The sequence below is a fragment of the Trachypithecus francoisi genome, unplaced genomic scaffold (genome assembly GCF_009764315.1).
Source record: "Trachypithecus francoisi isolate TF-2019V2 unplaced genomic scaffold, Tfra_2.0 Lachesis_group10, whole genome shotgun sequence".
NCBI classification, from domain to species: domain Eukaryota; kingdom Metazoa; phylum Chordata; class Mammalia; order Primates; family Cercopithecidae; genus Trachypithecus; species Trachypithecus francoisi.
This window is the reverse complement of record NW_022681455.1, coordinates 99,073,818-99,101,485: the sequence shown is the minus strand read 5'-3', so window position 1 is coordinate 99,101,485 and position 27,668 is coordinate 99,073,818. Positions and strand designations below refer to the sequence as shown.

The 27,668-nt window shown below is 46.6% G+C and overlaps 1 protein-coding gene and 1 long non-coding RNA gene across 8 annotated transcripts in view; one reads left to right on the top strand and one right to left on the bottom strand.

Moving 5' to 3' along the window:
* CNOT1 (CCR4-NOT transcription complex subunit 1) overlaps nt 1-27,668 on the top strand; it is a 112,637-nt gene that overhangs the window by 6,186 nt on the left and 78,783 nt on the right. For all 7 annotated transcript variants that reach the window (XM_033218632.1, XM_033218630.1, XM_033218631.1 and 4 more), the window contains exon 2: nt 22,477-22,752. In XM_033218632.1, the coding sequence (XP_033074523.1) occupies nt 22,651-22,752 (102 nt within the window). In that variant the 5' untranslated portion in view covers nt 22,477-22,650. The remainder of the gene's footprint in view (nt 1-22,476; nt 22,753-27,668) is intronic.
* On the bottom strand, nt 1,819-26,311 carry LOC117087882. Its single transcript, XR_004438936.1, has 3 exons — nt 26,120-26,311; nt 18,635-18,637; nt 1,819-1,853 (listed from the first exon to the last, which is right to left on the bottom strand). It is a non-coding gene; the product is annotated as an uncharacterized LOC117087882 (long non-coding RNA).

The window sequence follows — 27,668 nt, the reverse complement described above, 5'->3', positions numbered from 1 at the left end:
CGTGGTACATTTCTTATAATTGATGAACCTTACACTGATAAATCATCATCATCCAAAGTCTCTAGTTTACGTTGAAATTCACTCGATGTTGTATAGGCTGTGGATTTGGACAAAATATAGGGCCTGGTTTTGCTAACAAGAATAGTTGCCAGGCGTGGTGACTCACACCCGTAATCCTAACACTTTGGGAGGCCGAGGCGGGCAGATCCGCTGAGGTCAGGAGTTTGAGACCAGCCTGACCAACATGGAGAAACCCCATCTCTACTAAAAATACAAAATTAGCTGGGCGTGGTGGTGCATGCCTGTAATCCCAGCTACTCAGGAGGCTGAGGCAGGAGAATCACTTGACCCTGGGAAGTGGAGGTTGTGGTGAGCCGAGATCGAGCCATTGCACTCCAGCCTAGGCAACAAGAGCAAAACTCTGTCTCAAAAAAAAAAACAGGCTGGGCGCAGTGGCTCACGCCTGTAATCCCAGCACTTTGGGAGGCCAAGACAGGTAGATCACCTGAGGTCCGGAGTTCGAGATGAGCCTGACCAACATGGTGAAACCCCATCTCTACTGAATACAAAAAATTAGCCGGGCATGGTGGTACATGCCTGTATTCCCAGCTACTTGGGAGGCTGAGGCGGGAGAGTTGCTTAAACTCGGGAGATGGAGGTTGCAGTGAGCTGAGATTGTGCCATTGCACTCCAGCCAGGGCAACAAGAGCGAAACTCTGTCTTAAAAAACAAAAACAAAGAATAGTTAGCTGGGCCAGTGCAGTGGCTCACACCTGCAATACTAACACTTTTGGGAGGCAGAGGTGTACAAATCACTTAAGCCCAGGAGTTTCATACCACCCTGGACAAACCACCCTAGAGATGGGAAACCCCATCTTTTCTAAAAATACAAAACCTGAGGTGGGAGGATCACCTGAGCCTGGGGAGGTCGAGGCTGCAGTGGGCCATGATCATTGCACCTCAGCCTGGGTGACAGACTCTGTCTCAAAAAAAAAAAAAAAGTTATCCTTTTGTCTAGTTTCAGGCTCTTTTGTCTTTTTTGAAGTAACTTTCTAACTAATCTCCATTGTAGTTTCTTTATCGTTGGTTTTTGGGTTTATTTCATGAATAATATGTGGATAGTCTGTAAAAGATTCTAGGAATGCAGTTAATTTTTTATATTTCTGCCAAGATTCCACCTAAATCATTGCTTTGAAAATATCCTTTCTTGGCCGGGCGCAGTGGCTCAAGCCTGTAATCCCAGCACTTTGGGAGGCTGAGACGGGCGGATCACGAGGTCAGGAGATCGAGACCATCCTGGCTAACACGGTGAAACCCCGTCTCTACTAAAAAAAAAATGCAAAAAAAAACTAGCCAGGCGAGGTGGCGGACGCCTGTAGTCCCAGCTACTCCGGAGGCTGAGGCAGGAGAATGGCGTAAACCCGGGAGGCGGAGCTTGCAGTGAGCCGAGATCCGGTCACTGCACTCCAGCCTGGGCGACAGAGCGAGACTCCGCCTCAAAAAAAAAAAAAAGAAAAGAAAATATCCTTTCTTTGTTCAGAAGTCATTCTTTTTTTTTTTTTTTTTTTTTTTTGAGACGGAGTCTCGCTCTGTCACCCAAGCTGGAGTGCACTGGCCAGATCTCAGCTCACTGCAAGCTCCGCCTCCTGGGTTCACGCCATTCTCCTGCCTCAGCCTCCCGAGTAGCTGGGACTACAGGCGCCCGCCACCTCGCCCGGCTAGTTTTTTGTATTTTTTAGTAGAGACGGGGTTCACCGTGTTAGCCAGGATGGTCTCGATCTCCTGACCTTGTGATCCGCCCGCCTCGGCCTCCCAAAGTGCTGGGATTACAGGCTTGAGCCACCGCGCCCGGCCTTTTTTTTTTTTTTTTTTTTTGAGACGGAGTCTCGCTCTGCCGCCCAGGCTGGAGTACAGTGGCCGGATCTCAGCTCACTGCAAGCTCCGCCTCCCGGGTTTACGCCATTCTCCTGCCTCAGCCTCCCGAGTAGCTGGGACTACAGGCGCCTGCCACCTCGCCCGGCTAGTTTTTTTTTTGTATTTTTTAGTAGAGACGGGGTTTCACCATGTTAGCCAGGATGGTCTCGATCTCCTGACCTCGTGATCCGCCCGTCTCGGCCTCCCAAAGTGCTGGGATTACAGGCTTGAGCCACCGCGCCCGGCCAGAAGTCATTCTAATACCTTCATCTGGAGTTATAAGTGTTGATTCCTCCTTCCCTGTGGTACTACTGTGTTGTGTTATAGTGAAAAGACTGTTAAGCGGTAGTCCCCAAATATATCTTTGTCCTTTTTTTTTTTCTTTTTTTTTTTTTTTTTTTGAGGCAGAGTCTCGCTCTGTCGCCCGGACTGGAGTGCAGTGGCCGGATCTCAGCTCACTGCAAGCTCCGCCTCCCGGGTTTGCGCCATTCTCCTGCCTCAGCCTCCCGAGTAGCTGGGACTACAGGCGTCCGCCACCTCGCCCGGCTAGTTTTTGTATTTTTAGTAGAGACGGGGTTTCACTGTGTTAGCCAGGATGGTCTCGATCTCCTGACCTCGTGATCCGCCCGTCTCGGCCTCCCAAAGTGCTGGGATTACAGGCTTGAGCCACTGCGCCCGGCCAGAAGTCATTCTAATACCTTCATCTGGAGTTATAAGTGTTGATTCCTCCTTCCCTGTGGTACTACTGTGTTGTGTTATAGTGAAAAGACTGTTAAGCGGTAGTCCCCAAATATATCTTTGTCCTTTTTTTTTTTTCTTTAAATGAGATGGAGTCTTTGCTGTGTCACCCAGGCTGGAATGTAGTGTTGCGATCTTGGTTCACTGCCATACAACCACCTCCTTCTGGGTTCAAGCGATTCTCCTGCCTTATCCCCCGCCGAGTAGCTGGGATAACAGGCGCCTGCCACACCACACCTGGCTAATTTTTGGTTTCGTCATGTTGGCCAGGCTGGTCCTGAACCCCTGACCTCAGGTCATCTGCCCACCTTGGCCTCCCAAAGTGTTGGGATTACAGGTGTGAGCCACAGCACCCAGCCTCTTTGTCTTTTTACATCTGGAATGTCATCTCTACCAAAACTTTATCATTCTGGTCCAAACTCAGATGTACTGTCTATAAATCCCTAATTTCCTTAAGCAAAATTGATTTTTTGCCATCCTTGTCCAGTTTCACTTATGTACACCCTACACTGCCTTTTTAAGTTTTCTGTTTTATAGTGAGTAAGGAGTCTCCCTTTCCCTAGTGCATACATACAGTTGAACTGTAATTGAATAGTGCTTCATTTATTACAGTTGGGTAAATTGATAGAATATAGCATTCTTGGAAATCAGTAGTCTTTGGTTTTCCTTTTTTTTCATACTGCTTGAATGAGCGAGTAACATTTGAGAGGAAAAGATAGATCTGTCATTGGTGGTTCATTATGTAGGTCAGGATTTTAGTTTCTTTTTTTTTTTTTGAGGCGGAGTCTCACTCTGTTGCCCAGACTGGAGTGCAGTGGCCAGATCTCAGCTCACTGCAAGCTCCGCCTCCCGGGTTTACGCCATTCTCCTGCCTCAGCCTCCTGAGTAGCTGGGACTACAGGCGCCCGCCACCTCGCCCGGCTAGTTTTTGTATTTTTAGTAGAGACGGGGTTTCACCGTGTTAGCCAGGATGGTCTCGATCTCCTGACCTCGTGATCCACCCGTCTCGGCCTCCCAAAGTGCTGGGATTACAGGCTTGAGCCACCGCGCCCGGCCAGGATTTTAGTTTCATTTGTGCATTGGATTTTAGAATATCATGACTAATTCTGGTAGTCTACAGAGTTAACTGTTTACATCTTGGCAATTCCTTGAATTGATTAGGGAGATCTTTCTTTACCCCAACCTTTTATTTAGAGTTTTCTTAGTTGTGACCAAAGCAAATAAGGTTTTTTTCCCAGCAGTTTTTTGGAAGACTGGAAACAAGATTGGAATTTTTCATTGCCTCACTATGAAAATGCAAAACTTGGCCGGGCGCGGTGGCTCAAGCCTGTAATCCCAGCACTTTGGGAGGCCGAGATGGGCGGATCACGAGGTCAGGAGATCGAGACCATCCTGGCTAACACGGTGAAACCCCGTCTCTACTAAAAAATACAAAAAACTAGCCAGGCGAGGTGGCGGCGGCTGTAGTCCCAGCTACCCGGGAGGCTGAGGCAGGAGAATGGCGGGAACCCAGGAGGCGGAGCTTGTAGTGAGCTGAGATCTGGCCACTGCACTCCAGCCTGGGTGACAGAGTGAGATTCTGTCTCAAAAAAAAAAAAAAAGAAAGAAAATGCAAAACTCGGCTAGGCGCGGTGGCTCACGCCTGTAATCCCAGTACTTTGGGAGGCTGAGGCGGGCGGATCACTAGGTCAGAAGTTCAAGACCAACCTGGCCAAGATGTTGAAACCCTGTCTCCACTAAAAATATAAAAATTAGCCGGGAGTGGTGGCAGGTGCCTATAATCCCAGTTACTTGGGAGGCTGAGGCAGAGAATTGCTTGAACATAGGAGGCGGAGGTTGCAGTGAGCTGACATCATGCCACTGCACTCCATCCTGGGCAACAGAGTGAGACTCTGAAAAAAACAAACAAAAAAACAAGAGTCCTTGCAATTTCTTATTTTTTGTTTTTTTGGTAGAGTCAGTGTCTTGCTCTGTCATCCAGGCTGGAGGACAGTGGCCTGATCATAGCTCACTGCAAGCTCGGACACTTGGGCTCAAACAGTCCTCCCCCTTTAGCCCTTTAGCCTCTTTAGTAGCTAGGGCTACAGGCATTTGCCACTGCACCCTGCTAATTAAAAAAAAAAAAAGTAGACATGGGGTTATTCTATGTTGCCTAGGCTGGTCTTGAACTCCTGGCCCCAAGCCGTCCTCCCTTCTTGGCCTCCCAAAGCGCTGGGATTAGAGATGTAAGCTACTGTGTCTGGCCTGCTGTTTCTTGAGTACATTCGCTTCTCTTTTCCTTCCATGTTCATGGCTTTCCTGTGACCTTATCTTTCCTTTCTTGATATTTCTCATCATCAAGAGTAACTTCTAAAAATGTTCATTTGATCATTTTGTCTGTTATTAGGCAAAACAGGCCTAAAACATATCCAAGATGACGGCAGCTTAACGGAGTAAAAATGTTATTTCTTCCTCAAATAATTTTCGTTGAGGATGTTTGTGCAAATTTCATTGAGGATGTTTCATTGAGGATCCTTTGCAATAACTCAAGAACTCTGCCTTCATCTGTCATCTCGTGACATCTTCCTCCTCTAGGTCTTGGGGCTTATTCATTGAGCAGATAGTGAAAAACGAGAGAATCATGAGTGAGGTTTTATGAGCTAGGTCTGAAAGTGCCACATACCCTATTTGGTGTATATTTTGTGGGTTAGGAACTAAGTCTTGCAGCCAAACCAATGCAAGAGAAGCTGAGAAATGTATTCTAATTCTTTAGCCAGGAAGAGGAAACAGTTTGGTGAGCATCTAGTCCATCTCTGCATCACCCTGTTAACTAAAACAGACCCAGACCAATCGAAATAGCTTCCCAGATCATTTTCGTGATAAGATTCAAAATTCTTAAATGGATTCTCCATGTGCTAGACAGGAAATCCACAATTTGGGTCCCATTTACCTCCAGAAGAATTTTTTTTTTTTTTTGAGACGAAGTCTTGCTCTGTCACCCAGGCTGGAGTGCAGTGGCCTGATCTCCGCTCACTGCAAGCTCCGCCTCCCGGGTTTACGCCATTCTCCTGCCTCAGCCTCCTGAGTAGCTGGGACTATAAGCGCCTGCCACCTCGCCCGGCTAGTTTTTGTATTTTTTTTTTTTTTTTTTTTTTTTGAGGCGGAGTCTCGCTCTGTCGCCCGGACTGGAGTGCAGTGGCCGGATCTCAGCTCACTGCAAGCTCCGTCTCCCAGGTTTACGCCATTCTCCTGCCTCAGCCTCCTGAGTAGCTGGGACTACAGGCGCCCGCCACCTCGCCCGGCTAGTTTTTGTATTTTTAGTAGAGACGGGGTTTCACCGTGTTAGCCAGGATGGTCTCGATCTCCTGACCTCGTGATCCGCCCGTCTCGGCCTCCCAAAGTGCTGGGATTACAGGCTTGAGCCACCGCGCCCGGCCGTTTTTTGTATTTTTTAGTAGAGATGGGGTTTCACCGTGTTAGCCAGGATAGTCTCGATCTCCTGACCTTGTGATCCGCCCGTCTCGGCCTCCCAAAGTTCCGGGATTACAAGCTTGAGCCACCGCGCCCGGCCCTCCAGAAGATATTTATGTCATCTCTGCCACTAGCTGGGCGAGAGTGTTGGGGGCAGTCCCCAAGTCCACCTGCAGGTTTGGTAATTCACTAGGAGGACAGACAGCCCAGGGCCATGATTTTTTTTTTTTTTTAAATAGCAAAGGATACAGGTCTGCTGCTGTGGCTGACCAGCACTTTAGGAGACTGTGGCAGGCAGATCATTTGAGGCCAGGTGTTCAAGACCAGCCTGGCCAACATGGTGAAACCCTGTCTCTAGTTAAAATACAAAAAATTAGTCAGACGTAGTGGCTTACGCCTGTGGTCCCAGCTACTCTGGAAGCTGAGGCAGGAGATCACTTGAGCCTGGGAGGTAGAGGCCACAGTGAGCCCAGCTCAGGCCACTGGGAACTCTTCTGAAAGTTATCAGAGACCAGTCAAGGGCCAACTATGCAAGCCCTTCTAAGGACAGCAGGCTCAGGCCATCTGTGTTACCTCTTTTCTACAGTGAGTGAGGTGAATGGCTTCCATAGGTTGGGATTTTGCATAGAGAGTCTTGGAATATACAAAGCTTCTGCTGTAATATTTTTTGGTTTTGAGAGTTTTCTACTTTGAAAAAAAAAAATTCAATTCCTTTCTCAACTATGTAACTTTTCAGAAGTTATTCTTTTTTTTTTTTTTTTTTTTTTTGAGACGGAGTCTGGCTCTGTCTCCCAGGCTGGAGTACAGTGGCCGGATCTCAGCTCACTGCAAGCTCCGCCTCCCGGGTTTACGCCATTCTCCTGCCTCAGCCTCCCGAGTAGCTGGGACTACAGGCGCCCGCCACCTCGCCCGGCTAGTTTTTTGTATTTTTAGTAGAGACGGGGTTTCACCGTGTTAGCCAGGATGGTCTCGATCTCCTGACCTCGTGATCCGCCCGTCTCGGCCTCCCAAAGTGCTGGGATTACAGGCTTGAGCCACGGCGCCCGGCCAGAAGTTATTCTTATTAGATACTTTGTGTATATAAGAACATAATCTAAATAGACCACTGTTATGTGACTGATTTTTTCCCCCAATAGATAATTTCTATTATTTATGGGTCTCTTTTTTTTTTTTTTTTTGAGACAGGGTCTCGCTTTTTCGCCCAGGCTGGAGTGCAGTGCTGCAATCTGGGCTCACTACAAGCTCCGCCTCCTGGGTTCAGGCCATTCTTCTGCCTCAGCCTCCTGAGTAGCTGGGACTACAGGCGCCTGCCACCAGGCCCGGCTAATTTTTTTTGTATTTTTAGTAGAGATGGGGTTTCGCCACATTAGCCAGGATGGTCTCGATCGCCTGACCTCGTGATCCGCCCACCTCGGCCTCCCAAAGTGCTGGTATTACAGGCGTGAGCCACCGCTCCCGGCCGGGTCCCTTTTTTAGTTATTACGTAGTATGCCATTTTATGATTTACTTAATCAGCACCCTTTTGATGGATATTTAGGCTTTCAGTTGATAGTTTTTAAAGAATTGGTCATTGCCTGGAGAAAAAGTAATGAATTAAAAGGTGACTCCTAAGTATTCAGTGCAGAGTTATAATACAGATGGTTTAGGGGCCTAAAGCTCTTCTGTGAGGGTGGACATGCTTACTGATAGCAGGAATTGGTATTAAAACAATTATTTAGACTTGTACAAATTGATTTTGAAACTAGAATACAAGGATTTTTGCTTTTTTTTTTTTTTTTTAAAACTTAGCTCTAGGCCAGACGTGGTGGCTCAAGCCTGCAGTCCCAGCACTTTGGGAGCCTGAGGTGGGCAGATCATGGGGTCAGGAGTTCAAGACCAGCGTGGCCAACATGGTGAAACCCCATCTCTACTGAAAATAAAAAAAAATTAGCCGGGCGTGTTGGTGCACGCCTGTAATCCCAGCTACTTAGGAGGCTGAGGCAGGAGAATCACTTGAACCTGGGAGGGGGAGGTTGCAGTGAGCCAAGATCATGCCACTGCACTCCAGCCTGGGTGACACAGCGAGTCTCAAAAACAAAAACAAACAAACAAAAAACTTACCTCTACTGCTCAATATCTTCAAAATTATACTGCTTATTATCTGAAAGTTAAACTATTCCTTATCTGTAAAGTTGGAGTAATAATGTCAACCCTTGAGTTGTGAGGATTAAATAAACATGTAAAATGCTTAGACCGATTCTACTTAGTATTTATTATACTTGCATAAATTATCCTATTATGTACACAATAGTTATAACTGAGATTTTAATAAGTGAATCAACCTTTTGGAACTGCCTCATAAATCTAGAATCTTTGCCTCTTGGAGAAGTAGTTAATATCAGTAAGTGTATAATCAGCCTTCCATAGAAGTTTTGCTCTTGTCGCCCGGGCTGGAGTGCAGTGGCACGATCTTGGCTCACTGCAACCTCCATCTCCTGGGTTCAAGCTATTCTCCTGCCTTAGCCTCCTGAGTAGCTGGGATTACAGGTGCGTGCCACCATGCCTGGCCAATTTTTGTACTTTTAGTAGAGATGGGGTTTTGCCGTATTGGCCAGGCTGGTCTTGAACTCGTGACCTCAGGTGATCCATCCACCTTGGCCTCCCAAAGTGCTGGGATTACAGGCGTGAGCTACTGCGCCTGTCCGATGTAGAACATTTTCATGATTGCAGAAAGAGAGTGAAAAAAAGACAAGGCTCAGATTGACCTATTTTAGGTCAGAATGCTTCTTTGGAAGTAAATAATTTTCAAGGTCAAACTTGGTTATCAGTTGGTGTAAGTATTCTGCATTTTTTTTTTTTTTTTTTTTTTTTTTTTGAGACGGAGTCTCTCTCTGTCGCCCGGGCTGGAGTGCAGTGGCCAGATCTCAGCTCACTGCAAGCTCCGCCTCCCGGGTTTACGCCATTCTCCTGCCTCAGCCTCCCGAGTAGCTGCGACTACAGGCGCCCGCCACCTTGCCCGGCTAGTTTTTTGTATTTTTTAGTAGAGACGGTGTTTTACCGTGTTAGCCAGGATGGTCTCGATCTCCTGACCTCGTGATCCGCCCGTCTCGGCCTCCCAAAGTGCTGGAATTACAGGCTTGAGCCACTGCGCCCGGCCCTGCATTTTTTTTTTAGTATTGGAAGTTGGCAGTTCAATAAACTGATAGCCTTGGGTCTTGCCTACTTGTCTTTTTAAAGTGCCTGATATTTAAATGTAGAGCAAGGTAGGTGGTAGAATGTTGCTGGCATCAGTGCTGTGGGAAACCAAACTGCCTTTACATCAATGTCTTTGCAGCGTGGCATGGTGGCACGTTCTTGTAGGTCCGGCTACTTGGGAGGCTCAAGTGGGAGGATCACTTGAGTCTAGAAGTTTGAGATAGATAGCGAGGTGTGGTCACACCACTAGACTCTAGCCTGGATAACAGAGCAAGACCACCTCTGTTAAAGGAAAAAACAAACAAATAGATGTCTTTGGTCCAGTTGGAAGGAGTTAAGGGGAGAAAAAGGAGGTGTGAGGGGCATTCCTTGTCCTCAAAGAAGAGTTTGCATCAAACTACAGTATCCTTTTCTTAAATGTTTCTTTTTTTTTTTTTTTCTGAGATGGAGTCTCCTCTGTCATCGAGGCTGGAGTGTGGTGGTGTGATCTCGGCTAACTGCAAGCTCCACCTCCCGGGTTCATGGAATTCTCCTGCCTCAGCCTCCCGAGTAGCTGGGACTACAGGTGCCTACCACCGTGCCCGGCTAATTTTTTGTATTTTTAGTAGAGACAGGGTTTCACCGTGGTCTCAATCTCCTGACCTCGTGATCTGCCCGCCTTGGCCTCCCAAAGTGCTGGGATTACAGGTGTGAGCCACCGCACCCGGCTTCTTAAATATTTCTAAAACCTGTTAGCAAGGAAGAACCTGCCACTGCTCCTTAGGTCAGTGGTTCTCAGGAATTGACTGGGGAGTTTATTTTATTTATTTATTTATTTTTGGAGATGGAGTCTCGCTCTGTCGCCCAGGCTGGAGTACAGTGGTGTGATCTCGGCTCACTGTAACCTGTGCCTCCTGGGTTCAAGCAGTTCTCCTGCCTCAGCCTCCCTAGTAGCTGGGACTACAGGTGTACGCTGTCATGCCCGGCTAACTTTTTGTATTTTAGTAGAGACAGGGTTTCACTATATTGCCCAGGCTGGTCTCCAACTCCTGAGCTCAGGCAGTTCACCCACCTCGGCCTCCCAAAGTGGTAGGATTACAGGCGTGAGTCATCATGCTCAGCCTGACTGGGGAGTTTAAAACAGCCTGTACTCCCTTTCTCCAGCAGTGTTGACTCTCTTGGTCTTGGGTGGTGCTTAGGAGTCAGCATTTTATTTATTTATTTAGAGACCGAGTCTCGCTCTGTTGTGCAGGCTGGAGTGCAGTGGTGCGATCTCGGCTCACTGCAACCTCCGCCTCCCGGGTTTAAGCGATTCTCCTGCCTCAGCCTCCCAAGTAGCTGGGACTACAGGCGCCTGCCACCATGCCCGGCTAATTTTTTATATTTTTAGCAGAGACAGAATTTCACCATGTTAGCAAGGATGATCTCAATCTCCTGACCTCAAGCGATCCACCCACCTCGGCCTCCCAAAGTGATGTGATTATAGGCGTGAGCCACCGCGCCTTGCCTATTTATTTCTTTATTGAGGCAGAGTCTTGCTCTGTCGCCCAGGCTGGAGTGCATTGGTGCGATCTCATCCCACTGCAACCCCTCACCTCCTGGGTACCTGGGATTACAGGTATGTACCACCATGCCTGGCTAGTTTTTTGTATTTTAGTAGAGACAGGGTTTCACCGTGGTCTCAATCTCCTGACCTCGTGATCTGCCCGCCTTGGCCTCCCAAAGTGCTGGGATTACAGGTGTGAGCCACCGCACCCGGCTTCTTAAATATTTCTAAAACCTGTTAGCAAGAAGAACCTGCCACTGCTCCTTAGGTCAGTGGTTCTCAGGAATTGACTGGGGAGTTTATTTTATTTATTTATTTATTTTTGGAGATGGAGTCTCGCTCTGTCGCCCAGGCTGGAGTACAGTGGTGTGATCTCGGCTCACTGTAACCTGTGCCTCCTGGGTTCAAGCAGTTCTCCTGCCTCAGCCTCCCTAGTAGCTGGACTACAGGTGTACGCTGTCATGCCCGGCTAACTTTTTGTATTTTAGTAGAGACAGGGTTTCACTATATTGCCCAGGCTGGTCTCCAACTCCTGAGCTCAGGCAGTTCACCCACCTCGGCCTCCCAAAGTGGTAGGATTACAGGCGTGAGTCATCATGCTCAGCCTGACTGGGGAGTTTAAAACAGCCTGTACTCCCTTTCTCCAGCAGTGTTGACTCTCTTGGTCTTGGGTGGTGCTTAGGAGTCAGCATTTTATTTATTTATTTAGAGACCGAGTCTCGCTCTGTTGTGCAGGCTGGAGTGCAGTGGTGCGATCTCTCGGCTCACTGCAACCTCCGCCTCCCGGGTTTAAGCGATTCTCCTGCCTCAGCCTCCCAAGTAGCTGGGACTACAGGCGCCTGCCACCATGCCCGGCTAATTTTTTATATTTTTAGCAGAGACAGAATTTCACCATGTTAGCAAGGATGATCTCAATCTCCTGACCTCAAGCGATCCACCCACCTCGGCCTCCAAAGTGATGTGATTATAGGCGTGAGCCACCGCGCCTTGCCTATTTATTTCTTTATTGAGGCAGAGTCTTGCTCTGTCGCCCAGGCTGGAGTGCATTGGTGCGATCTCATCCCACTGCAACCCCTCACCTCCTGGGTACCTGGGATTACAGGTATGTACCACCATGCCTGGCTAGTTTTTTGTATTTTTAGTAGAGATGGGGTTTTGCCATGTTGGCAAGGCCGGTCTTGAACTCCTGACTTCAAGCGATTCACCTGTCTCGGCCTCCTGAAGTGTTGGAATTACAGGCGTGAGCCTCCTTGCCCACATTGCTCAACCAGGAATTAGCATTTTAAATATTGCCCTCTCTCCCCCTTTCCAGTTCTTATACATAGCTGCCTTAGTTGAATAGCATTATAGTAAAGTCAGTATTTATTACATTAAGCCTCTTGGTCAATGTTTCCTTTTGTGTATTCTGTAATACCTAAAGTGAGTACATAGTGTATAGTTAGGGCTCAAATGTTTGAGTTGCTAGGAACGCTCACTTTAGTAGATAATAATGTATTTGTATGTTTATTAGTAATATGTTAATGTATTATATTTTATATATATATATCTCAGATCCCAGAAGGATATTCCTTCATGATAAAAGAAGGAATGGGAATAGTACAGTTTTCCAATTAAAAATGTTTTCTGGCCAAATAATTCATGCCTATAATCCCAACACTTTGGGTGGCTGAGGTAGGAGGATTACTTGAGCTCAGGAGTTACAGACCAGCCTGGGCAACAAACTGAGACCCCATGTCTGCAAAAAAATAAAATAAGTAGCCAGGCATGGTGGCATGTACCTGTAGTCCCAGCTACTTGGGAGGCTAAGGCGGGAGGATCACTTGAGCCTAAGAGAGCAAGGCTGCATGAGCCATGATCACGCCATTGCACTTCAGCCTGGGCGACAAGCTCGAAACTCTCCCACCCCTCCAAAATTTTTATTTCTGTAGGTTATTGGGGGACAGGTGGTGTGGGTTACATGAGTAAGTTTTTGTTTGTTTGTTTGTTTTTGAGAAAGAGTCTCTCTCTGTCACCCAGGCTGGAATGCAGTGGCAAGATCTTGGCTCACTGCAACCTCCCCCTCCCAGGTTCAAGCGATTCTTCTCCTGCCTCAGCCTCCCAAGTAGCTGGGATTATAGGCGTGTGCCACCACACCCGACTAATTTTTGTGTTTTTAGTAGTGATGGAGTTTGTCACCATGTTGGTCAGGCTGGTCTCGAACTCCTGACCTCGTGATCCACCCGCTTCGGCCTCCTCAAGTGCTGGGATTACAGGCGTGAGCCACTGCACCTGGCGAGTAAGTTCTTTAGTGGTGATTTGTGAGAATTTGGTGAACCCATCACCTGAGCAGTATATACTGTACCCACTTTGTAGTCTTTTATTCCTCATCCCCTTTCCACACTTTCCCCCTGAATCCCCAAGGTCTATTGTGTAATTCTTACGCTTTTGCATCCTCATAGCTTAGCTTCCACTTATGAGTGAGAACATAGGACGTTTGGTTTTCCATTCCTGAGTTACTTCGCTTAGAATAATAGTCTCCAGTCTCATCCAGGTCGCTGCGAATGCCATTAATTCATTCCTTTTTATGACTGAGTACTACTCCATTGTGTGTGTATATATGTACCACAGTTTGTTTATCCACTCGTTGATGGATGGGCATTTGGATTGGTTCCATGTTTTGCAATTGCGAATTGTGCTGCTATAAACGTGTGTGCAAGTATCTTTTTTGTATAATAACTTATTTTCCTCTGGACAGATACCCAGTAGTGGGATTGCTGGATCAAATGATAGTTCTATTTTTAATTCTTATTTTATTTTATTTTTTTGAGACAGAGTCTCACTACATCACCCAGGCTGGAGTGCAGTGATGTGATTTCGGCTCACTGCAGCCTCAACCTCCCAGGCTCAACAATTTTCAGCCTCCCTAGTAGCTGGTATTACAGGCATGTGACACTATACCCGGCTAATTTTTTGTATGTTTAGTAGAGGCAGGGTTTCACCATGTTGGCTAGGGTGGTCTCAAATTCATGACCTCAAGTTATCTGCCTGCTTTGGTCTCCCATAGTACTGGGATTACATTGTGAGCCACCGTTCCTGGTTCACTGTGTTTTGTAATACAGATTGGATACTCAGGTTTATTTGGTTTAGTTTATTTTTCTTGTCTTTTTTTTTTTTTTTTTTTTCCTTTTTCTGGAGAACGGGGTCTCGCTGTATTACCCAGGCAGGTCTCGAACTCCTGGGCTCAAGCTGTCCTCCCGCCTCTGCCTCCCTGAGAGCTGGGATTACAGGCGTGAGCCACCGCGCCCGGCCTAGTTTATTTTTCTTTAAATTTTCTTTTTCTTTTTTTAAATTGAGACAGTGTCTCTCTCTGTCACCCTGGCTGGAGTGAAATGGCATAATCTCGGCTTGTTGCAACCTCCATGGCCTGAGTTCAAGCGATTCTCATGCTTTAGCCTCCCAAGTAGCTGGGACTACAGGCGCCTGCCACCACACCTGGCTAATTTTTTTTTGTATTTTTTAGTAGAGACAGGGTTTCACCATGTTGGCCAGGTTGGTCTTGAACTCCTGGCCTCAGGTAATCCACCCACCTCACCCTCCCAAAGTGCTGGGATTACAGGCGTGAGCCACCGTGCCTGGCCTTTTCTTAAAATTTTCAATCATGCAATATATTTACATGGCTCAGAAATAAATCAAAACCAAAAATGAAAGATGTAATCAGTGAATTTTTGTTCTGACTTCTGTCTCTTCTCCTTTTTTCTCACCCATTCCCTTTTAGATAGCCCCTTTGGGCCGGGCGCGGTGGCTCAAGCCTGTAATCCCAGCACTTTGGGAGGCCGAGACGGGCGGATCACGAGGTCAGGAGATCGAGACCATCCTGGCTAACATGGTGAAACCCTGTCTCTACTAAAAATACAAAAAAAAAAAACTAGCCGGGCGACGTGGCGGGCACGTGTAGTCCCAGCTACTCGGGAGGCTGAGGCAGGAGAATGGCGTGAACCCGGGAGGCGGAGCTTGCAGTGAGCTGAGATCCGGCCACTGCACTCCAGCCTGGGCGACAGAGCGAAACTCCGTCTCAAAAAAAAAAAAAAAAAAGATAGCCCCTTTGCTTTGCTTTGCTTTCCTTTCCTCTCCTTTCCTCTCCTTTCCTTTCCCTTCCTCTTTCTTCTTTCGTCTTTCCTCTTTCCTCTTCGAGACGGAGTTTCACTCTTGTTCCCCAGGCTGGAGTACAATGGCATGATCTCCACTCACTGCAACCACCACCTCCTGGGTTCAAGCGATTCTCCTGCCTCAGCCTCCTAAGTAGCTGGGATTACAGGCATGTGCCGCCACGCCCAGCTAATTTTGTATTTTTAGTAGTGATGGGGTTTCTGCATGTTGGCCAGGCTGGTCTCAAACTTCTGACCTCAGGCGATTGCCTGCCTTGGCCTCCTGAAGTGCTGGGATTGCAGCCGTGAGCCACTTTGCCCAGCTCAGATAGCCATTTTCATAGGCTTGTAGTTTATTATCTTCACAAAAAAGCAACTATATATATGTGTGCGTATATACAAACAAAAGGTAGTGTATATACAAGTGCTTAAAGACACATGACTATATACACTGTCCAGGATGTTTATTCACCAGTCACCTAGTCCTCACCTGCCATCTTTCATGCTCAGAGATACTGCTACAGTAAATAATACATCCATATGTTATACTTTTGAAGGTGTGTAGATTTCTGGACTTTTTTAGTGGGATTTTAAGTGAAAACTTCTGTGTAACTACTGTTAATCGAGACCTTATTTGGGATCATGCTGTTTAAGAGTTCTGCAGCTTTTCACTTAGCAACTTAGTGTCATGAGTATACTTTTTTGTTGACATTTAGCAAACTATGTACCACAGCTGCTCTTGGTTCTTTTTAGCTTGAATGTTCAATAGACAATTAGTAATATTGTATAGTGTTCTCTAGTGAAAATGTGAATGCCATTTTATAATACTTTTTCCCCCCAGCTCTGCAGTAGGTAGTGGTTTATGTATGGTAAAACTATATTTGAATTGGACATTAAGCATATTGGGTGGGTGTCCCATTGCATGTATGAAGATAATCTTTTTTTTTTTTTTTTGAGACGGTGTCTTGCTCTGTTGTCCAGGCTAGAGTGCAATGGCGTGATCTCAGCTCACTGCAACCTCCGCCTCGCATGTTCAAGCGATTCTCCCTGCCTCAGCCTCTCTGGTAGCTGGAATTACAGGCGCCCGCCACCTTGCCCAGCTAGTGTTTTTGTATTTTTTAGTAGAGACGGGGTTTCACCATGTTAGCCAGGATGGTCTCAATCTCCTGACCTCGTGATCCGCCCGTCTCGGCCTCCCAAAGTGCTGGGATTACAGGCTTGAGCCACCGCGCCCGGCCCCTATTTTATTTTTTTTTGAGACAGTCTTGCTTTGTCACCCAGTCTGGAGTGCAGTGGTGGCATGATCTCGGCTCACTTTAGCCTCCGCCTCCTGGGTTCGTTCAAGCGATTCTCCTGCCTCAGCCTCCTGAGTAGCTGGGATTACAGGTGCGTACCACCACACTCGGCCAATTTTTGTATTTTTAGTAGAGATAGGGTTCACCATGTTGGCCAGGCTGGTCTCGAACTCCTGACCTCGGGTGATCCACCTGCCTCAGCCTCCCAAAGTGCTGGGATTATAGGTGTGAGCCACCACACCCAGCAATATGTGTTTTTAATGATGAAGATTGGGAGATTTGTTGAAATGGTAGTCATTTTTGGAGTGGTGGGGTTGTTGTTTTGAGATGGAGTTTCGCTCTTGTTGTCCCGTCTGGAGTGCAACGGCGTGATCTTGGCCCTCCGCAACCTCCACCTCCCGGGTTCAAGCGATTCTTCTGCCACAGCCTCCCAAGTAGCTGAGATGCTGGGATTACAGGCATACGCCACCATGCGTGGCTAATTTTGTGTTTTTTTTTTTTTTTTTTTAGCAGAGATGGGGTTTCTCCATGTTGGTCAGGCTGGTCTCCAACTCCCAACCTCAAGTCATCCGCCCTCCTTGGCCTCCCAAAGTGCTGGGATTACAGGCATGAGCCACCACGGCCGGCCTTTTGGAGTGTTTTTTTTAAGGCTTTGGCCTGGATGTGAAGTTAATCATTAAAACTGAGTCCCTGGCATGTAAAGAGCCAATAGTATACAAATAGAATGATCCTGCACTACAAATCCCTTATAGTGAATGAATATCTTGGAATCTCAACTTTAATGATGTTAAAATTATTAACTCTCTAAATAAATATTTTTGTGATGAACTTGTTGGAAAATGACTATAGCTTTTTGTTACAGTATTTTAAAATGGCCTATAAATAATGACATGTGACCTAACTGTATACACATAATGCTAGAGGTTTATTGGAAGGCTGTTTACACCTTTGTGTAGTATATGCTACTAAGGCTAAATCACTTGTCTATTCTCATGTAATTGTTGTATATGACTAGCAGTATTTCAGTGGATTTTCATGTTTTTTTGGTAGAGTGAAAATACAGGTTACAAAATCCTAAGCTTCAATTTATATCTTATTCATTGAACAAATATTTAGTGAGTTCTTACTGTGGGACATGAAGTATGTATAATAAATTGGCGCAAAGTAAATAATTACTATCGTTGTTGTTATGTAACTTATATCCTAATATGAGGACACAAGAAAAATATAAGTATGATACATGTTAGTTGATATGTGGAAAAATGCATGGGGCAGGGGTGTGGGGATTACAATTTTGCATAGGATAGTCAGAGTGGTCTTCACTGAGAAGGTGATGTTTGAGTAAAGACTTAAAGAGAGGTAGTTAGCCATATTGCTATCCACAAGAAGGGCATTCCAGACTGAGGTATCAGTTTGGTGCAGAGCCATTAAGATGAGAGTGTACCTGAGAAGCAACAAGGAGGCCACTGTGGCCAGAGAGAACTGAGTAGGGGAAGAAGAGTATAAGAGGAAGCCAGAAGAGTACCTACTAGTGGTTAGGTCCCTTAACCTAACCGCTATTTGTTCATTGGACATTTTAAAGACTTTGGCTTCTTTCCATTCTTTGAATCAGTGGAGGATTTTGAGGACAGGGTGACACATCTGAGTTTTAGACACACACACATACACTTTTAAATTGTAGAGGTAGGGTCTAGGTATGTTATCCCAGGCTGGAATGCAAGTGGTGTGATCATAGCTAACTGCAGTGTTGAACTCCTGCGTTCAAGCAGTCCTCCTGCCTCAGCATCACAAGTAGCTAGGACTGCAAGTGTGAGCCACCATGCCTGGGTTTTGAGTTTTGTTTTTTTTTTTTTTTTGAGACGGAATTTCGCTCTGTCGCTCAGGCCGGAGTCAGTGGCGCTCTCTTGGCTCACTGCAAACTCCACCTCCTAGGTTCACACCATTCTGCCTCAACCTCCCAAGTAGCTGGGTCTACAGGCACCCGCCACCATGCCCGGCTAATTTTTTGTATTTTTAGTAGAGATGGGGTTTCAACGTGTTAGCCAGGATGGTCTCGATCTCCTGACCTTGTGATCTGCCCGCCTCAGCCTTCCAAAGTGCTGGGATCACAAGCGTGAGCCACTGCGCCTGGCCGGTTTTGAGTTTTTTGTTTGAAAATTATTTTTCTCAGGACATTGTGTTGAGAATAGACCGTAGGACGCAAGTGTAGCAGGGAGACCAAGTTAGAGGGCTAGCATAGTAATCCAGGTGAGAGATTGATGGTCTTTATCATAGCTTGGATATTGTGAGCAATGGTTGGATTCTGGTTATATTTTATAGGCAGAGCCAAAAGATATTTCCTGTCAGATTGGCTATAGGGAGTAGGAGGACTCTTAAGATTTTGACCTGAGTAAGTTTAAGGCTGAAATTAGCACCAACTGAGATGGAGAGTGCTTTGCAGGGTGTGACATTATTAAGTGGGGGGAAGACAAGGAGCTTTTTTTTTGAACACAGTATGTTTGAGATATGAAGTAGAGATTATATTATACAAATTTAGACACTATGAGAGAGGTTTGGGCTGAAGATAGAACTTTTGAGAGAGTTATTGATATAGATAGTTTTTTCTTAACAAATTTTTTTAATGTATTATTTTATTTTATTTATTTATTTATTTTTTTGAGACGGAGTCTCGCTCTGTTGCCCGGGCTGGAGTGCAGTGGCCGGATCCTGGCTCACTGCAAGCTCCGTCTCCTGGGTTCACGCCATTCTCCTGCCTCAGCCTCCCGGGTAGCTGGGACTACAGGCGCCCGCCACCTCGCCTGGCTAGTTTTTTGTATTTTTAGTAGAGACGGGGTTTCACCGTGTTAGCCAGGATGGTCTCGATCTCCTGACCTTGTGATCCGCCCATCTCGGCCTCCCAAAGTGCTGGGATTACAGGCTTGAGCCACCGCGCCCGGCCTTTTATTTTATTTTTTGAGACAGATTCTCGCTCTGTTGCCCAGGCTGGAGTGCAGTGGCACAATCTCGGCTCACTACAACCTCCACCTCCTGGGTTTAAGCGATTCTCCTGCCTCAACCTCCTAGGTAGCTGGGATTACAGATGTGCACCATCACATCTGGCTAATTTATAGTTTTTTTTTTTTTTTTTTTTTGAGACAGAGTCTTGCTCTGTTGACCAGGCTGGAGTGCGGTGGCGTGATCTCGGCTCACTGCAACCTCCGCCTCCCAGGTTCAGGCAGTTCTCCTGTCTCAGCCTCCCCAGTAGCTGGGATTATAGGCTTGCACCACCACGCCCGGCCTATAGATGGTTTTTTAAGCCATAAGACCATAGGCCGGATGCGGTGGCTCATGCCTATAATCCCAACACTTTGGGAGGCCGAGACGGGCGGATCACCTGAGGTCGGGAGTTCGAGACCAGCCTGACCATCATGGAGAAACCCCGTCTCTACTAAAAAAAAATAACTCTACCAAAAAAAATAACACAATTATTAAGTTGTGGTGGTGCATGCCAGTAATCCCAGCTACTCGGGAGGCTGAGGCAGGAGAATCGTGTGAACCCGGGAGGTGGAGGTTGCAGTGAGCTGAGATTGCGCCATTGCACTCCAGCCTGGGCAAGAGCGAAAGCTGAGATTGTGCCGTTTAACTCCAGCCTGGGCAACAGGAGCGAAACGGTCGTTAAAAAAAAAGAAAAAAATGACTGAAGTAGATTACTAAGAAAGTTAATCTAGAGAAGAAAAGTTCAAGGACTCCAGTATTGTGAAGCCGAAAGTCATCAGAGTAGACCAGAGAGACCAGTGAAATGCCGTGTTAGGAACAAAATAAGTGTATTCATCATCTTTTTATTGTTTACTTAAAAGTATTTTACTACCTTTTTTTTTTTAATAGACAGGGTCTCGCCATGCTGCCCAGGCTTGTCTCAAACTCCTGGGCTCAAGTGATCCTCCTGCCTCAGCCTCCCAAAGTGCTGGGATTACAGGTGTTAGCCACAGTGCACAGGCCTTTTGTTTGTTTGTTTGTTTTAGGTGGGTATGGAACAGTAGTATATGTAGAACCTTTGATTTGTCTAGATAAAACTATGTGGCCTTTATACATTAAACTGTTACCTTTGCTTTGTCTTGATAAAACTGTGTAACCTTTATACATTAAGAAACTTAGAGATAAAGGTTTTAAATGGCCTCTTAAAGGGGCTTTAATCTTCCTGAGTTTACTGCATCTTACATGGTGAGTTTCGATTGTAATGAAACTGCAAGTGGACTTCAGAACACAAAGCTGTGGATAAGCTCAGCTCCTTTCCTTCAGAGATTTTTATGTTTCAGTGGTTCTTGGTGAATTCCTTAAAAAGTAGGTGTTGTAGTTGGGCACGGTGGCTCACGCCTGTAATCCCAGCACTTTGGGAGGCCTAGGAGGGCGGATCACGAGGTCAGGAGTTAAAGACCAGCCTGGACATCATGGGGAAACCCTGTCTCAACTAAAAATACAAAAACTAGCCGGGATGCGGGCTCCATAGCTTATGCCTGTAGTCCCAGCGTTTTGGAAGGCTGAAGCAGATGGATCGCCTGAGGTCAGGAGTTCAAGACCAGCCTGGCCAACATGGTGAAACCCCTTCTTTACTAAAAATACAAAAAATTAGCTGGGCATGGTGGCTGTTGCCTGTGATTCCAGCTACTCGGGAGGCTGAAACAGGAGGATCAGTTGAGACTCAGGAGGCTGAGGTTGCAGTGAGCTGAGACCGCGCCATTGAACTCCACCCTCGGCAACAGGAGCGAAACTCTCTCAAACAACAACAACACAACAACAACAACAACAAAAAATAGAGATGCGCTCTCACTATGTTTTTCAGGCTTTTCTCAAACTCCTGGCTTCAAGCAATCCTTCCCACCTCAGCCTCCCAAAGTGTTGGGATCAAAACACTTTGGCGTGAGCCACTGCACAGCCACATTTGTCTTTTTATAGAGAATAGTTCTCATTCAGCAGATGGCTGGAGTTAAACTGATAATCATCCTGTCATTTTAGCTGTACTGCTACTTTGGGCTTCCCTTTTTGAATTCTCCCAGTGAACAGTTTCAACAATGCAGGAAGCAATTTGGCTTCTGGTGTCATTACTTGTACAGCCATTCAAATACGTAAGGTATAAGTATAAGACCAAACTACCTGATTCTGAAGCAGTAACGTAAAGAATACAGTGAATACGTAGTGTCTTATAAATAGGTCGCAGATACCACGGGAAGAGAGTCTGAAAATGAGAGGTGAATGTTCTTTCCACAAACCTTAGTTTCAAGTAAGTTTCCACTTGCTGCTTCCAAGGGTATAGTAGAAATTATTTTGAAATAGGTAAAATAGAAATCTTAAGTGTTACAAGTTGTCTTACTAAAGTGAAACTCTTTGGTTGAGTATTTTCTTTTTTTGAGACGGAGTCCTGCTCTCTTACCCAGGCTGGAGTGCAGTGGCATGATCTTGGCTCACAGCAACTCCACCTCCCTGGTTCAAGCAATTCCCCTGCCTCAGCCTCTTGAGTAGGTGGGATTACAGGCACACACCACCATGCCTGGCCAAATTTTTTTGTGTTCTTAGTAGAAACGGGATTTCACCATGTTGGCCAGACTGGTCACGAACTCCTGATCTCAGGCAATCCACACACCTTGGCCTCCCAAAGTGCTGGGATTACAGGCATATTTTTTCCCCCAGATGGAGTCTTGCTCTGTCGCCCAAAGCTGAAATGCAATGGCGCAATCTCAGCTGACTGCACCCTCTGCCTCCCAGGTTCAAGCAATCCTGCCTCAGCCTCCTGGGTAGCTGGGATTACAGGCGTGCGCCACCATGCCTGGCTAATTTTTGTATTTTTAGTAGAGATGAGTTTCACCATGGTGGCCGGGCTAGTCTCGAACCCTTGTGATCTGTCCACCTTGGCCTCGCAAAGTGCTGGGATTACAGACATGAGCCACTGCACCCAGCCACGTATTTTATTTTTATACCTGCCCTGCCTAATTGAGAAACTTGGCATCTCTTATCAGCAGTGGTTGAGCTACTTTATTGTCTTTTTAAAGTCCTTGGTAACATTTTAGGTACTAACACAGAGATGATGGTAGTTTAACCCTATTCTCTTCTAATTATTATTTTTTTTATGGCTAGTCAAGTGAAGCAGTGGGAGTGGCAAGGAACAAAGAAATCTGCAACTAGTTGTGATCAGTTAGTTGTAAACATCACTGCACTTGGACCAGCCTCCTTTTTCCTTTAATTTAAAAATCTGGATTTGTATGTGTGTTTTTTTTTTAAACAGGTGCCATGTTTCAGAACAGAGTAAGACCCCTGGTAAAGAAGAACTGAAGATATTATACAGATACCAGAGATAGCCTAATTATAGAGAAAGCATTAACCTGCCTCTGAGGTGACTAAAGGGGAATAATGGTGATTTTGCGCCGGGCTCGGCCGCCTGCTTCCGCCCCAACCAGCAATGAATCTTGACTCGCTCTCGCTGGCCTTGTCTCAAATCAGCTACCTGGTGGACAATTTAACCAAGAAAAATTACCGAGCCAGCCAGCAGGAAATACAGCATGTAAGTAAACTAGCCAGAAAACAAATGCCGTTGAAGGAATGAATAGACAGTGGAAAGAAAACCACACATTTATGTGGGCATGTTGCATGAAAGGTAACAAACTTTTGCCCCTTATTTCAAGTGATTTCTGTCATCATCTGTAAAAGAGCTCTTAGCCCATTTTTTTTTTTTTTTTGGAGACAGTCTTACTCTGTCACCCAAGCTGGAGTTCAGTGGCATGATCTTGGCTCACTGCATCCTCTGCCTCCCGGCTTCAAGCAGTTCTCCTGCCTCAGCCTCCCGAGTAGCTGGGATTACAGGCATGTGCCACCACGCCTGGCTGTATTTTTAGTAGAGATGGGGTTTCACCATGTTGGTCAGTCTGGTCTCGAACTCCCAACCTCAAGTGATCCGCCTCGGCCTCACTCTGGGATTACAGGCGTGAGCCACCACACCCAGCCCAATTTTTTTTTAAAAAGGATTTTTCACGGCTTTTTATTTTCCATGGAAATTATAAAATAGGTCTGACCTGTCTTTGGGCTGGTGCTCAGGGCCCTGAGAAACCTGCTAGCTAAGGTTTTCCTTTCTTTACTTTTTTTTTGAGATAGAGTCGCCCAGGCTAGTGTGCAGTGGCGCAATTTCGGCTTACCGCGACCTCCGCCTCCTGGAGGAGCCTGAGCTCTGTCGCTCAGGCTGGAGTGCAGCGACGTGATCTCGGCTTACTGCAACCTCCTTCTCCTGGGTTCAAGGGATTCTCATGCCTCAGCCTCCTGAGTAGCTGGGACTACAGGCGCCTGCCACCACGCCCAGCTAATTTTTTTTTTGTTTTTTGAGATGGAGTCTCACTCAGCTTCCCAGGAGTGCAGTGGTGTGACCTTAGCTCACTGCAACCACCATCTCCCAAGTTCAAGCGGTTCTTCTGTCTTAACCTTCCGAGTAGCTGGGATTATAGGCATGCGCCATCATGCCTGACTAATTTTTGTATTTTAGTAGAGATGAGGTTTCACCACGTTGGCCAGGCTGGTCTTGAACTCCTGACCTCAGGTGATCTGCCCGCCTCGGCCTCCCAAAGTGCTAGGATTACAGGTGTGAGCCACCACGCCCGGCAGATTTTTATATTTTTAGTAGAGACAGGGTGTCACCATGTTGGCCAGGCTGATCTGAAACTCCTGACCTCAGGTGATCTGCCCGCCTTGGCCTCCCAAGGTGCTGGGATTATAGGCATGAGCTCTTGCGCCTGGCTCCCAGGCTTTTCTTTTTTTTTTTTTTTTTTTTGAGACGGAGTCTCACTCTGTCGCCGGGGCTGGAGTGCAGTGGCCGGATCTCAGCTCACTGCAAGCTCCGCCTCCCAGGTTCACGCCATTCTCCTGCCTCAGCCTCCCGAGTAGCTGGAACTACAGGCGCCCGCCACCTCGCCTGGCTAGCTTTTTGTATTTTTTTTAGTAGAGACGGGGTTTCACCGTGTTAGCCAGGATGGTCTCGATCTCCTGACCTCGTGATCCGCCCGTCTCGGCCTCCCAAAGTGCTGGGATTACAGGCTTGAGCCACCGCGCCCGGCCTCCCAGGCTTTTCTTAAACAGAGTTGGGGATGGTCCCCAATCAACTTCATGTCTGGGTTTTCCATGATAGTGAAGTCGGAAGCCAGCAGTGCAGCTGCCACCTACTTCTGTCCAGCCAGACCCTTGCCCTTGCTGATCACAGTCCTGGGGCTGGACTGCTTCACATAGGTTGTCTTTTGGCCTTGGAATATCCTTTATCAGAACCTTGGGGCCCTGGACTCCTTCACTCAGTACTTGGTAGGCCACCATCACACCCTCCTGTGCAGTAGGTATTGGCTTGCCTGGCTGAGTCATGTGGGAGAGTCCTTGTATGGTTCCTGCAGACTTTCCTCTTTGAGATAGTGTCTCTCAATGTTTGATTGCTTACAGATCAAAGTGCCAAAAACGAACCTCAAGATAGCTGAAAGTTTTCTTTACGCTTTTACATTTATTCTCAACATTTTTTCTGTGTTGGGGAGGGTGGTGAAGTGTTTATCCAGTGATCTTTCTACTTTCTTTTTTTTTTCTGAGACAGAGTTTGACTCTGTCGCTCAGCTGGAGTATAGTGGCGCTCACTGCAGCCTCGTTCTCCTGGGTTTGAGCAATCTTCCTATTTCAGCCTCCCGAGTAGCTGGGATTACAGGCTTCCGCCACCACACCCAGCTAATTTTTTGTATTTTTAGTAGAGAGGGAGTTTCACCATGTTGGCCACGCTGGTCTCGAACTCCTGACCTCAGGCCATTTGCCCGCCTCGGCCTCCCAAAGGGCTGTGATTACAGGCGTGAGCCATCGTGCCCGGCCAATCTTTGTACTTTCTAGAAGTTGTCCTTCAAAGCTATTTAAGCTAGTTAGTCCTTTTTTTTTTTTTTTTTTTTTTTTTTTTTTGAGACGGAGTCTCGCTCTGTTGCCCAGGCTGGAGTGCAATGGCCGGATCTCAGCTCACTGCAAGCTCCGCCTCCCGGTTCACGCCATTCTCCTGCCTCAGCCTCCTGGGTAGCTGGGACTACAGGCGCCCGCCACCTCGCCCGGCTAGTTTTTTGTATTTTTTAGTAGAGACGGGGTTTCACTGTGTTAGCCAGGATGGTCTCGATCTCCTGACCTCGTGATCCACCCGTCTCGGCCTCCCAAAGTGCTGGGATTACAGGCTTGAGCCACTGCGCCCAGCCTAGTTAGTCCTTTTTTTATCTTTTTCTTTTTAAATGCCCTGGTTGAGCTTGAATAGACCAGTTGTTAAAAAAAGAAATAGAAAAAGATTTTAGCTGTTCAGTCCTATTTGGCAAGAGGACTTCCAGCTACCTTCTTATGGTTCTTGACTGTCAAGACCCTTGTGTCCTCTGGGGTAAGCCACATGTTAAATTGACTTTCTTTTTTTTTGAGATGGAGTCTCGCTTTGTCGACCAGGCTGGAGTGCAGTGGTGTGATCTCGGCTCACTTCAAGCTCCGCCTCCTGGGTTCATGCCATTCTCCTGCCTCAGCCTTCCGAGTAGCTGGGACTACAGGTGCCTGCCACCACGCCCGGCTAATTTTTTTGTATTTTTTAATAGAGATGGGGTTTCACCGTGTTAGCCAGGATGGTCTCGATCTGACCTCGTGATCCACCCCCCTTGGCTTCCCAAAGTGCTGGGATTACAGGTGTGAGCCACCGTGCCCAGCCGTAAATGGACTTTTTAGTATGTATACCTTTGCCCCCACCTTCTGATGAGAACACCTTGCCCTCACCACCACTATTTACCTCTCTTTTCCCAATTATTTTTCTACCTTGCTGGAACAAGATAAAGTGACACTTGCATTGTACATCAATTCCACATACTTTTATTAGGTACTTGTGAGGTAGGATTTTATCCTTTCACACTTACATTTCTCATGCTATAGAGAAAGATAAGGAAGATGAGCAAGTTCCCAGAACGGGGCAGGCTGAGCGGTCACACAGGCATGGAGCACATGCTGAGAACCTAGAGGGAAGGACTGCAGAGTGCCATCCCGAATGCTGCAGCCGGAAGTGGTCCTTCCCTCCACTTGGCCCCTGACACCATGCTCTGTAGTGTGCAGGGGTCTGATGGCACTGCTAGATTGCTCCTTCAGCTAAGGGCCACATCTTAGACAGCTTTACTTTTCCCTTCAGCCCTTGTCCCACTGCCTTGCACACAGGTGGTCTATCAGTGTTCATTGAACAAAGGAGGGAAACTGATTTCAATTTCACTTGTTCAGTATCATTCCAGTTTTTATGTGAAAATTGCACAACCCATTTGGGGCACCTTCTTTTTTTTTTTTTTTTTTTTTTTTTTTTGAGACGGAGTCTCGCTCTGTCGCCCAGGCTGGAGTGCAGTGGCGCGATCTCGGCTCACTGCAAGCTCCGCCTCCCGGGTCCCGCCATTCTCCCGCCTCAGCCTCCGAGTAGCTGGGACTACAGGCGCCCGCCACCGCGCCCGGCTAGTTTTTTTTTTTTTGTATTTTTAGTAGAGACGGGGTTTCACCATGTTAGCCAGGAGGGTCTCGATCTCCTGACCTCGTGATCCACCCGCCTCGGCCTCCCAAAGTGCTGGGATTACAGGCTTGAGCCACCGTGCCCGGCCTGGGGCACCTTCATCTCAAAAGACAAGCACAAGACTGTCTTTGATACCTTTCTGTGGATTCCGTGGTGAAAAACCTTTATGCTTTTCATACTTTTCTGTTCTCCATAACTTTCTTCAAAAGTATCTCTTTCCACCTCTGACTTACTCAAACACAAAAGCATTCCTGTTTTAGAGATTCTGGCCCATGGGTTATCTGGCTAGTTACGGCCTCTCCCGTTCACCTGGTTATACTTTATTACTGGTGACTGGTTGGAGAGGCAGGATCACTGACTCTGTCACCCTTAAGAACCATTAGGACCCCTTCCCTGGAGGATGGCCTGCTTGTTCTCTGGGGACTAGTCCTCATTTCCCTTCCATGATACAGTGGGGCAGGTTATTTTTATTAAGCAAACATTTATGAGAACCCCCTCCCCAAAATAAAGTCCCCAAGTAAAGCACAACCTGAGAGGTTGTGGACTATGAATTGTTTCTAGGGAAGATAAATTTCTGCAAGTATATTTTAATCTTTCCCTCTATCTGTCTTGTGATTAAGGGGTTGCTTTTGGTAAGGATTTTTTTTTTTTTTAATCGAGATGGAGTTTTATTTTTTTTTTGAGATGGAAAATTATTTTTGATCATAGAGTTAGGCATTATGGAAATTCAAGCCAGATTTTTAAAAACCTGGTCGTCTCCAAAGAGAGATAATGACAGTAATAGTGGTGCGGGGAACAATATGGTAGATTATTGAATGAAACGGATTAACTTGAATAAAATGCTGTGACTTGTCTCTCTAAAACAAATTATAAAATGTGATGGGACTTGTTTTGGTCTGGTTCCTCTTTTTTTT